This window comes from Plectropomus leopardus, chromosome 19, assembly GCF_008729295.1.
Source record: "Plectropomus leopardus isolate mb chromosome 19, YSFRI_Pleo_2.0, whole genome shotgun sequence".
Classification (NCBI taxonomy): Eukaryota; Metazoa; Chordata; class Actinopteri; order Perciformes; family Serranidae; genus Plectropomus; species Plectropomus leopardus.
In genome coordinates this window covers 29,498,137-29,510,480 of record NC_056481.1, presented here as the reverse complement: position 1 = coordinate 29,510,480, position 12,344 = coordinate 29,498,137, and the positions used below count along the sequence as shown (strand labels likewise).

General features: G+C 40.5%; 1 protein-coding gene across 1 annotated transcript in view; it reads right to left on the bottom strand.

The window, feature by feature from the left end:
* Positions 1-10,845, bottom strand: part of fasn (fatty acid synthase) — a gene marked incomplete at its 5' end in the record, with an annotated part of 49,751 nt that extends 38,906 nt beyond the window's left edge. Inside the window, 13 exons of the mRNA XM_042507433.1 lie at positions 244-408; positions 1,415-1,816; positions 1,930-2,246; positions 2,708-2,911; positions 3,241-3,420; positions 3,610-3,795; positions 4,806-4,886; positions 5,028-5,219; positions 5,339-5,514; positions 5,623-5,738; positions 6,858-7,061; positions 7,506-7,640; positions 10,732-10,845. Of these exons, the coding sequence (XP_042363367.1) occupies positions 244-408; positions 1,415-1,816; positions 1,930-2,246; positions 2,708-2,911; positions 3,241-3,420; positions 3,610-3,795; positions 4,806-4,886; positions 5,028-5,219; positions 5,339-5,514; positions 5,623-5,738; positions 6,858-7,061; positions 7,506-7,640; positions 10,732-10,845 (2,472 nt within the window). The remainder of the gene's footprint in view (positions 1-243; positions 409-1,414; positions 1,817-1,929; positions 2,247-2,707; positions 2,912-3,240; positions 3,421-3,609; positions 3,796-4,805; positions 4,887-5,027; positions 5,220-5,338; positions 5,515-5,622; positions 5,739-6,857; positions 7,062-7,505; positions 7,641-10,731) is intronic.
* Positions 10,846-12,344: the final 1,499 nt, after the last annotated feature.

The window sequence follows — 12,344 nt, the reverse complement described above, 5'->3', positions numbered from 1 at the left end:
TATTATGTTGTATTACTTTTTTCTCAGTACTGTACATGTTTAGACAACAGCAAACACAACAGCACACAATACCCACATGAGCAACAACATATAAACTGTGCAATGGTACATAAATAACACAGACAAACACCAAAGTGACAACATTGACAGGGGTGCACACTAGGGCCTGACTTGGTAAGTAAAAAAAATGGATTTCTTGACATTGTTGGAATAACCAAACACACAAAAGGATATGAATCCCACCTTGAGTGTTTCCACCCACTTGTAGTTGGTGCTGTCCACAGGAAGGAAAACAGGCTGTTTGACTGGAGACCGACAGCGACACAGATAAAGGGCCGAGCCATAAAAAGACTTCCTGACAGCCACCAGACTGAGGGAAGCCTCAGAGAACACCTTCTCCCACTCAGCCTTATTAGAAGAAGAAGACGATGATATCAGCAAAAAAATCACTACCTTGCTTTTCTTGCATGCCTCAATGGTGGTAAATGGTAAATGGACTTGCACTTTTATAGTGTTTTCTAGTCATTTTTGACCAGTCAAAGCACTTTAACACTATGAGTCACATTCACCTATTCACACATTCACACACTGGTGGCTGAGGCTACTGTACAAGGTGCCACCTGCTACTCAGTTTTTTGATCATCCTCATGCACTAACACACACTGATGGAACCGCCATCAGGAGAAATTTGGGGTTCATTATCTTGCCCAAGCATACTTGCACATGCTGACTGGAGCAGCCGGGGATCAGCATGACCTGGTTGGTACCATGATTTCTCAAAGCTTCCAGTTTTATATGATACCAGGATCATCACACTATCAATAAAACTCGGCCTCTTAATGACCGCCAACAATAAACGCAATATATATATATTTTTTTTAAAAAGCATTATGTATGGACCTTAATTGCATAGCAATTAACTGACTTTAAACACGTGAGTACAAACAGTCTCATGCACGGCGGAGCTCATATGCATAAGTGTGCTCAGGCACACTCAGGGCACTCTGGAACAGCAAAAGGCAAACTAAAATAGTTTTAAAGAAGGTTTTTAAAACAAAGACATGTTTTTGGATAGTACTGTGCTTACGACTAAATAAATCAAGCTTACAACTGGATTATACTTCACAAGTTTTGTGAGAATTTGTCATGACTTCCAATTCATGAAGAATATTCACCTTTTTGGATTATCTGACATGCCAGTAAAACAACTTTTTCTTTACAAATACACATAGTGGGCGATTGATATATAAATGTTGATTTTTCAGGTGAAGCATTCTTTTAAGTGAAAATAAGAAATTAAATAAATACTATTTTATTGTAAAGGGCCCCATTATTGTGATGTCATTTAGATACACAAAAAGGAAAGTTTCTAAAGACAAAAAAAAAAAGTGATTTGGACCCTATCTTCACTGACCTGTGTGAGTAGTCCTTGCTGGCTGCTGCTCTGCGCCGTGTTAGAGAGGAAAGCAACGGTTTCACCCAGGGTCTCTCCCTTCAACAGGGTGTGGAGGAGAACAAATCCCCCTTGTTTGGCTCCAGAAGCCAGATTTGCTAACAGCAGCCCAGGGTCGGTCCTTAAAGGGCCCCAGGCGTGATTACACACCACAAGGTCTGCCCCTCCTACTACTCCTCCAGGGGCTGGGGCTAACAGGGGGTCCCACTGAGCTGAGGCAACTGCCAACTCCTCAAGGGTGGCCTTATGGGGGGTCAGAAGGTCCAGATTGGATGCTGTGGCAGTGTAGTCGACATGAAGCATGGGCTGGATATTGAGAAGAGCTACCATGCGAGAGAAGAGCTGACCATCGTTGGAGAGAGCCTGGCGGGGGTCAGAGAGGTGAAAAGGGTTGAAGACTGTATATATTTTGAGACAAAAAAATAATTCAGCCATTCTGCATCTGGATTAAATTTTTATATAGATTTCAATATTACCTCCAACACTTTGATCTTGCCAGGCATGCTGTTTTCTATGGTGATGTCAATGCAGTGTCTGAGGGCTGGGTTGTCTAGCAAGCCCTGCAGCAAGCTGTCCTGCAGCAAACACTCCCTCTCTTTCTCCACGGTCTGTCCCAGCTCAGATTGAAGGTTCCCATTCAGCTCCAGGCCACAGAGCAGGGCCAGCAGCCGCACCAGGCCAGGCTCAGGGGGCTCAGGGCTGGGCAGAGAGCTGTCCAACTCTCCTTGTAGCCCGGGAATGGAGACCTCGACACCATGAGGAGCCAACTTCTGCTGCAGTCTATGAATTAAACCTGGATTATGAGAATGGGACAAAGACTTAAACAGACATATGGAGGCACGTGGTACAAAAAAATTATAACAGTAACCATCTTGCCGATTTTAGTATACTAGTATTTTAGTATTTCAATGAATGAAAAGATATAACATTTAACTGTAGTTTCCATGTACAAAAAAGAGGTTGCCTTAAGTGACTTTACAGAAGGAATACACAGAGGTGAAAATATAAAGAAAAGTGTTAAACACTTAAATAGGAAGGCAGTTGTAGTAATGAAAATGCTAATGACATAACTTTCAAAACACTATTTGGCTACAAAATGTGATATACACACAAATGTGTTTACTTTTTTTTTTTTAAATATCAGTCAAAGTGTTACTTAAAGTTTTATTTTAAATAGCTCCAAATTTGATCCAAAATTATAGCTGTCAATTTAAGTGATGATGAAAAGTGACAAAGCCACAAAGAGAGGTTTACCTTTACAGAGCCTTAGCTGGTCTGCAAGTTTCCCATTAGTGGTCAGGCACTCATTGTCCACGTATGGAACAAACACAAACTCCTCAAGGATTGGAGGACTCTGCTGCTGCTGTCGACGGGGAGCCACAGTTGCATGCAAACCGCAGATCTGGATTCCACCAGCAACAATGTTGTCAAGGCAGCGGTTTACATGAACATCCACAGCTACAGAAATGAGAGAGATAATTTCAATGTGGAAAACAAGACTTACTTGTAAGCACGTTTGTAATCAGATACAAAATAAAAATATCTGTACACAGAGAGGTGAAATTAATATTTTTTTAAATCACATTGGGTCTTCTGAACTCGTCTGTGTATATGCAATCCCAGTCTGTGTGCAGTCTGTGTTGGTTTCTGTGCAGAGTCTACATCGAGAAATTACTTGCATACATCCAAAAGCTGTACAGGAAATTGTAACCAGGAAAGTGTGTCTGAGTGGATTCATATGCAGATATATAATAGAAAATCCGTTTTGAGTAGAATTTTAAACACACCTTGCTTTCCATCAGTGTACTCGCAGACCTTCTCCAGATGAACAGCTGGATCAACACGCACTGAGCGGATCCTAGTTGGCAAACGTAAACTACGACCCGACAGCCCGACTACAATCATCTGCAGCATGGTGTCCAGAAAGGTCACCCAATTTCCTGTCCACTGCAGTTTCCCGCTGTCCCCTGGAAACAGACAATCAAATGGTAATAACAAGTCACGAATGGCAACAATGCATAACACCTGAGCATAAAGTAGGCATGGGGGGTATGGTGAGTACAGTGGCAACCTATGTATTTTAACTGCTGCCTTTTCGTTGTCTTGTGTGTAATTTCTGTATTAAAAAAATTAAATGATTTAACAATCACTGTTACCTGCATTGTTAGACTCCAAGATGCCTTGGAAGGTCTTTCCATAGTCATAGCCACGCAGACGCAGCTCTTTGTAGATATCCTGTAATGTAAGCTTCATTTTGTGGTCACAATCACTGTAAACAGCTTGCTGACTTATCTGTCTGTGGAGTGAATCAAGGGCTGCATCATCCAGAATGCAGACCTTTCCTGAAAATCACATGCAGAGCAAGAGCAGAAGGCAGATATTTGTATCATGGGAAGACTGGATTTTCACGTGTTTACTGATAAAAGGTGGGGTTACAAAGGACACATTTTCTAAACATTTTCATTGAGTGCTTGCTGCTGCTGATTTTGATGCATAAAACCCATTTTTTTCCTCCATTAAGACATTAGAATGTGATCCACATAAAGATAAGTGCTTTACTAATTTTATGCAGGCCTAAATAATGCACTGTATGATGTAGGAAAAAAGAATCAAAAATGGAATAAAAATAAAGATTAGATTACAAAATGTGGTCAGGACATCCATGAGTGAAAGTCAGATACAGATAATACCAGTACCTCAGTTCAGAAAAGACTGATAAAGTTTGGGACGCTGAAGCACAAGAGGTACTCTTGCACAGATGATTAAATTGATAATACTGGAATACATCTTGGATAAGAATACCCGGATATCTTATGTTCCTTATATCTCATATATCTTAATTCCCACATCTGAGCAAGACCAGAACAATATACAGAACTCTCTTGCTTATAAAGGCACTAAATGACAAACCACATGGTTCTGATAACAAGGCAGAGACTAGATGTGAAGTCGAAAAAAGTTAAAATGTGTTAAAATTGTAATCAAATAAAAACATAAACCCTACCAAGGTTGCCAGTGGATGTTTGTTTGCATTGTCAAACACATCATGTACAATATATCAAATGGTGACATTTATGTTTAGACCTTTGACCCAGATGTAAAATGTCACCACTTAGTTTTATTAGATTGGACAAACGTTAGTTATTAGTTTTAGTGTTTGAATACTTGAGTTACAGCAAAAACCATGTTTTGTGAGGTCACAGTGATCTTTGACCACCAAATTGTGATCAGTTCATCCTTGATTCCAAGTGGACGTTTGTGCCAAATTTGAAGAAATTCCCTTGGGGTATTTTTGAGATATTGACAGATGGACAACCCAAAACCCATCAATGGATATACAAAAAGTACATACCACTGACAGCCAGGTTCCCATTCTCTGAAACCTCAAACTTGTTGGTGGCAGGCATGAGATGCACCTTCAACTGGACAGAACCTGAGAAGACCACAAAGGTGAAGAGAGAAGAAAGACAGAGGGGCAATCAGAGGCTCAACAGTCTATTGCAATTAAAGATCTCCAACCCAATCCTAGCCCTCTTGCCCCCATGCTCACAACCCTGCTGTGCTCTGCTCTCACCAGTCTTTGGCAGGATGGTGGCCCTGTGGATGGTGACATCCTCAAAGGCTACAGGGGTGTTTTCCATGACAAACCCCAGACTTTTTACCAGGGTACGCCAGGCCAGCACCAAGTACCCCGTTGCTGGGTATAGGATACGCCCATCAATGCAGTGTCCAATCAGGTAGTGGTCTGCAGACTCTGGGTTTATGTCTGTTGTTAGTCACAGAGGAGTTGGACATAGAGCACACCAAGTGCTCAAATGAAATGCGAAAGCACTTGAGTTTTATGACACAGAAGGGCAGATGCAGGATTGTTTTCTTGTTTCTTACCGATATTATAGACAGTGGCAGAATTGGATCCTCCTGATCCATAGGAAAAATCCTCTACCTTAGGGACATCCCAGGTCTGAGCATGGTCCCACTGCACCAAGGGTGAGATCAGAGGGGTACCCACTGGCACAGGGTACTTCACCACTGGGCAGAGGGCGTTACAATCCATGTTGATGCTACAGAGTTGCATCAAAAGGCATTAGCAAACTGAAACTGCTTCCAGGAATGCTCAAAAAGAGGAACTGGACGTTACTAAATAGTGAGAGATTGAGGCATTTACTGACCCATTCATGTAGATTTTGCCAATGTTTGAGAGGAAGAACTCAAGGTTGTTGGTGTGGCCTCTTTTCATCAAGGGGAGGATGGAACATGTGTGCTTCAAGCTACGCTTCAGAATGGCCTGTGCAGAAACCGTATAAAAGTGGGGAGTCCATAACAGTGCATGACAAAACATTTTAAAGTAAAAAGTTCTAGCAGTGCGCACATCCAAAAGCAGTAAAAACTAGGCGCTGGCATAAAGCCAAAAAACTAAATAATTAACTAAAAAATAAAGTCTGCACACTGGAAAATGCCTCCATGGACATTTATTCACTTAACTCCACATGGGTGACTTTTTGAGCCATAGCCCTTCTTCAGACTGTCTGAAGAAGGGCTGTGGGCTATGATATATTAATATCGTGACTGCTTTGAATTTAACATTTAGTTGGTATCTTAGTAATGATTTTCATAGTCTATGAGAGGGTCTGCTTTTTGTGCTTTATGTATTCTCTGTCATCTATCTACTGTTTCTATTGTGTTATGCCCCTAGAGGTCAGAAATGCTTTCAAAGGGGCACACCTGTGGTGAATGCAACTATTATCACTCTCGTTGTCTCAGTGTGTCACTACGCCTGTGGATGCACTTTTTTAAAAGTATTTCCTTCCATGAGTGCTGGTACTTTCAGGGACACAAGAAACGCTCCTGCTGCCTCTCTTTTTCACATCACCGTATGTGTTGAAACACAGAGACGTCACACCGTCAACTTCTACTCAGAACTTTGTAGTATTGCACCATCCACCAAGTTTCACTTACTATTAGCACAATATTTAATTAATTATATTACATGGACATAAATTAACTTGGTTACTAGTTGTAAACATTTTAATGCAAATCTAATGAGTGAAATGTTCAGAATGAAATTAGACGCACAATAATCAACTACATTTTTTTTGCCTTTCCCACTGTCCCTTTGTCCCAATTCACCCTCCTCCTTATCTCACCCCCAGCTACCATTCAAGAAAATAAGAGTTAAATAGAACGTTTTTTTTCATCCTAAAAGTAACTAAGCAGCTGTTTGAGCAGCTAATCAAGGGCTCAAACAATGATGTTTACTTTATTTGATGATACAGTGTGTATGTGTGCCAAAAGTCTAGCACATATAACCATGTTGGATCATTTGACGTCTGTTGCTCACATCTGAGAGATAAAAGAAGTTGTCAAGGCAACAAGGACACGCTAATGTAGTTTGTGCTTTGTGTACCTGCAGCAAAGCATGAGGTGCTATCTCGACCACCACAGCATTTTCCGGCACCAGACTGAGACCCTCGTGGAACAGCACAGGGCTCACCAAGTTGTTGACATGGTAGTCAGCTGAGCTGTACAAAGCCAAAAACGAGTTCCACTCAGACTGAGGGATGCTGGTGCTCACCCAGCGTGACGAACGCTGTCGTGGTTCCTTGATCACCTGCACGTATGACATATTAAAGTTTTGATCAATATTCAAATATATGCCAAGCAGCATTCCTGTAGTTATAAAAATGATCTTCTTATGAAGATCATTTTTATAGCTACTTGACAATTTGATATGCCAAGTAGCTTGGTACAGTGGCAGAAAACCATGAAGAAAGGCAGATAAAACTTTCATCATGCTGAATTAGCAGGACACAAAACAGAATCAGACCTTTATGTCAAAGAATGATTACTTAATTAACAATAACAAGGCCAATGAAATGTATAACGTAAGAGAGTCACGTACCAAAAACAACACATGAAAAAGTGCATTTCATATAGGTATTACTACACTAAATGAAAATAAGACTGTGTTATCCCAGACTCGTCAGTAGTTGTCACTGTAACAGCAGGTATATCAGAGCTACACTGTTAAGTGTTGAAACTCATAGCAACATACCTTTTTCAGGGCAGCCAGCAGGACTGGAGCAATGGAGGCCATGTAGTAGGAGTGGAAAGCTACGCCAGCGCTGCGCACCTCCTTGGCAAACACTCCCTGCTCTTTCAGCTCAGACACAAACTTACTGATCGCTTCCTGATGAAAGACACAATTCACACCTGTGAAGACACAACACCCTGCAACTAGAAAAAACTAGATGGTTCAAAGTGACCATGCTTGCATTAGATAATAGAGTTGCTACAATATCTTAGTAATAAAAAGATTTATTAGTCTTTCCTGAGATTCCTGCTCTGTCAGACCATTATTTAATAACTTTCAATTTTTTATTACTTGACTACAAGCCTCTCAGTAAGAGCTACTATTCTAGATGTCTATCTGATTCAGCAGTGGCTAAATTTAAGAAACTAATTCCTTCTGCTTTGACATCATTACCATGTCTTACAGCGAATGAGAACACTAGTACTAACTTAAGTCATTCTCAAATTGACTGTCTCATCGATAATGCTACTAGCTCACTGCGATCAGCTCTCGACACTGTTGCACCCTTCAAGAAGAAAACAATGAAACAAAGAAAATTAGCTCCATGTTTTAACCTCCAGATTCGCAAATTGAAACAAACATCGCGAAAATTTTAAAGACATTGGCATTCTACCAAACTGGAAGAGTCCCGCTTAGTCTGGCTGGACAGTCTTAAAGTGTATAAGAAGGCCCTCCGCCATGCCAGGGCAAACTATTATTCATCATTAATTGAGGAAAACAAAAACAATCCCAGGTTTCTTTTCAACACTGTAGCCAGGCTGACTCAGAGTCACAGCTCCATAGAGCCTTGTATTCCTTCGGCCCTAAGCAGTGACGATGTTATGAATTTCTTTAATAATAAAATTATAACTATTCGAGATAAAATCCATCACCTCTTGCCCTCAACTGACCTGACCCCGGACTCAGATAGCCTGGATGTGGCAGCAAGGCCTGAAATTTATCTGGACCATTTCTCCCCCATTGACCCTTCATCAACTCTATACTTTGATTTCTGCATCTAAGCCATCAACATGCCTGCTAGACCCCATCCCAACTAAGCTCCTTAAGGAAGTTTTGCCCTTATTAGATAACTTTTCATGAGATATAATCAATGTGTCTTTATTAACAGGCCATGTACATCAGTCTTTTAAAGTAGCTGTCATTAAACCTCTTCTAAAGAAGCCCACTCTCGATCCTGAGATTTTAGCTAACTATAGACCTATATCTAATCTCCCCTTTATTTCTAAAATCCTTGAGAGAGTGGTTGCTCATCAGCTCTGTGACTCTCTCCAAGATAATAGTTTATTCGAGGACTTTCAGTCAGGCTTCAGAGTTCATCATAGTATAGAGACGGCACTAGTAAAAATTAATAATGACTTATTTATCGCTTCTGACACGGGTCTGGTCTCTGTTTTAATCCCATTAGATCTCAGTGCCGCATTTGACACCATTGACCATCAAATCTTACTGCACAGACTTGAAAACCTAATTGGCCTTAAAGTAACGTCACTAGCCTGGTTTAAGTCATACTTATCAGATCGTTCCCAATTTGTTCACGTCAATGATCAACCCTCCGCACATACAAAGGTCTGCTTTGGAGTGCCACAAGGTTCGGTGCTTGGACCAATCCTTTTCACTTTATATATGCTTCCTCTAGGCAACATAATTAGAAAACACTCTATAAATTTCCATGTTATGCTGATGATACGCAATTATATCTATCCATAAAACCAGATGAAACTGATCAGCTATCTAGACTTGAAACATGTCTTAAGGATGTAAAAGCCTGGATGAGCTGTAATTCCCTGATGTTGAATTCAGACAAAACTGAAGTTATTGTTCTTTGCCCAAAACACCTCAGAAGCTCCTTTTCCAACAATGTAATTTCTCTAGATGGCATTACCTTGGCCTCTAGCACAACTGTAAGGAACCTCAGAGTTTTATTTGATCAGAATTTATCCTTTGCCTCCCATATAAAACAAACTTTAAGGATGGCTTTCTTTCACTTGCCTAACATCGCAAAAATTAGACATATCCTTTCCCAAACAGATGCTGAAAAATTAGTACATGCATTTGTCACCTCTAGGCTGGATTACTGTAACTCCCTATTATTTGGTTGCCCCAACAAATCTCTTAGGTCTCTCCAACTGGTGCAGAACGCTGCTGCTCGTGTTTTAACAGGAAGCAAGAAAAAGGATCATATTTCTCTTGTTTTAGCTTCTCTGCACTGGCTCCCTGTGAAATCCAGGATTGAATTTAAAATCCTCCTCCTTACTTACAAAGCTCTAAATGGTCAGGCTCCATCCTATTTGTCACAGCTCATAGTACCTTCCTTGTTCTCTCTCAGAGGGAAAAATACAAATTCAATCTAAAACTGAAGCCTCCTGAGTAGGCTGACTCGTTTGCTGAATTATTTGCACAATTTTCCACAATAGTGTTTCCCAACTTGTAGTAATCAGCAATATTTAGAGGGGAACTATGACCATCTTTCCAGTGATCTAAGGAAGGCCTAAAATATGAAATAAATAGAGCGCTAAAGAATTTTAAAAGCTTATTTTTTTTATTCATTAACCCTGACAGTGGTATGACTGTCAAGAGTAGAGCAATATTAAACATGACCTAAGTGGAAACTTAGCAACTTAGCTTAGAAGATTTACTTCAAAAACTATTTCAGAAACATTTTTTTTTAATATATTGTTCTTGTTGAACCTATAATATTCTTGTATCCTTCACAGTCTCCTCCACTTTGACATGGAGCTGTGGAATTTAAGAAGACTGACAGCTTTTCTTGCAGCCAAGGATAGACAGGCTTGCCTGTGAAGGGTTGACCACAATCTCCTCCATCTTACTCCAGTCTTTTGGAGATGGCATTATTGGTGCCACCTCAAGGTCTTGTTTCCAAAAGTGTTCAAAGAAACAAAAATTATCAGGTCAAAAAAAAAAAAAATCATACTCCTATTCATTTTTTATGGAGCATCGCTAGACTTTTTACCCTATGGTATTACAAAATTTCTAGGATATACCACAGACATAAATATCATTAAAAAAAAAGGTTCAGTTACAAAATCAACACCATGTGAGAGAATGGAAATGAAAACTTTCCAGGGTTAAAGCAAGTTTAAGTGTTGTCAGACTGTGTAAAACTCAGGTTCAAATCAGGTATGTGTTAACAGAGCTATAGAAGAAAAAGTCTGATAGAATGTTTGACCTGAGGACCAGAGATGGTGACAGTGTCTTCGGCATTGTGGCAGGCTGGAACCACTCCCTTGGGACACTGAGCCATACACTCCTCCCAGGTCAATCCTAGAAAACATAAAACACAAAAAATAAAAAAAATAAAAAATATTCACAAGGCTATTTCAACACTAAAACCCCCATATTCGATAACACTGTGTTACCTACAATGACATCTCTGGCATCCATTTTTTATTTTTTCAACACTGATTAATGAATTTGTTTGTTCTGCCTGTTTGCTCTCTTGCTATGTCTGTATATATGTATGTGTATATGTTCAGATATCAGCACAGTCCACAAAATACACTAGCTGTGTACTAAAAACATGAACCAATCAGCTAACTGATGTTATTACTGACATTTTTAACATCTCACTCTTACAAGAGACTGTTTCCTCCTGCCTCAAGACAGACATCATTGTTCCTGTACCCAAAGAGTCTGCTGTGTCTAGTCTTACTGACTACCACCCTGTGGCTCTTACCCCCATCCTGTTGAAATTCATCGAGAAACTTGTTCTATAGCACATCAAAGACACCACGCTATCCTGGACCCCCACCAGTATGCTTTCAGAACCAACAGATCCACAGAGGATGCCATATCTACTGCTCTTTACTCAGTCCTCAGTCACAGAGAGCAACCTACTGCTCAATGTCAGCAAAACCAAGGAGCTGATTGTTGATTTTAGAAAGAAGAAAGCAAAGACACACACCCCTCTCTACATCAGTGGAGCAGGTGAACAGCTATAGGTTACTCGGAATTACCATCAATGAGAACCTATCAAGGTCATCACGCATCATCACCCAGGTTAAAAGGGCAAAAACACTCTACTTCCTACTGAACCTTAGGAAGGCTAAATTCTAGAGCAAGATCCTGGTTAACTTCTACAGAGAAGCAATAGAAAGCATACTGATTGGAAATTTGATGAACTGACATGGTTTGTGCGCGACCCAAGAAAAGGAAGGCTCTACAGCAGGTAGGGATGTAATGATTCATTCAACTCATGATTTGATATGATTAACGATACTGGGTTCACGATATGATGGTAGCATCAAATTAAAGAATCCCTTATTATTATTTTTGAGGTAGGGTATGAACGCTAAACACAAACTATGTAATGAATGCATTTCTGGACTTTCAAAATGTCCCATGCTGTTAAAAAAAAAAAAAAAAACTTTCACTTGGGACAGAGGTGGCTGGTGTGAAAAGGTATGCTTTTGCTAGAGGGGAAAGCAGAGAGGGCAAGTTTGGAGATATAAATTGGCCATTTCCCACTGATAAGGTAGGCATACTCTATGGCTCTTGTAGTCGTTTGGGCGAGCAGGGTTGCAAATGCCCTTCTCAGTGTGGTTTGGCTGTGTAGTTGTCGTTCAGGAGGAACGTGCGTAGGTGGGGCAGACCGGAGCTCGTTAGTATGATGCTGGCCCCCATGCTGCATCATCTTAGTCCTGTTTGTGTAGTTCAACACCCTCTTGCAATATTTGAAGACTGTTTTTGTCTTTTCTGGTATCTTCTCCCCTTCCTTTATGACTTGAGAAAGATCAAATGCTGCCACACTCCCGATTTGAAACTGGGGGGTGCCCCATCTCT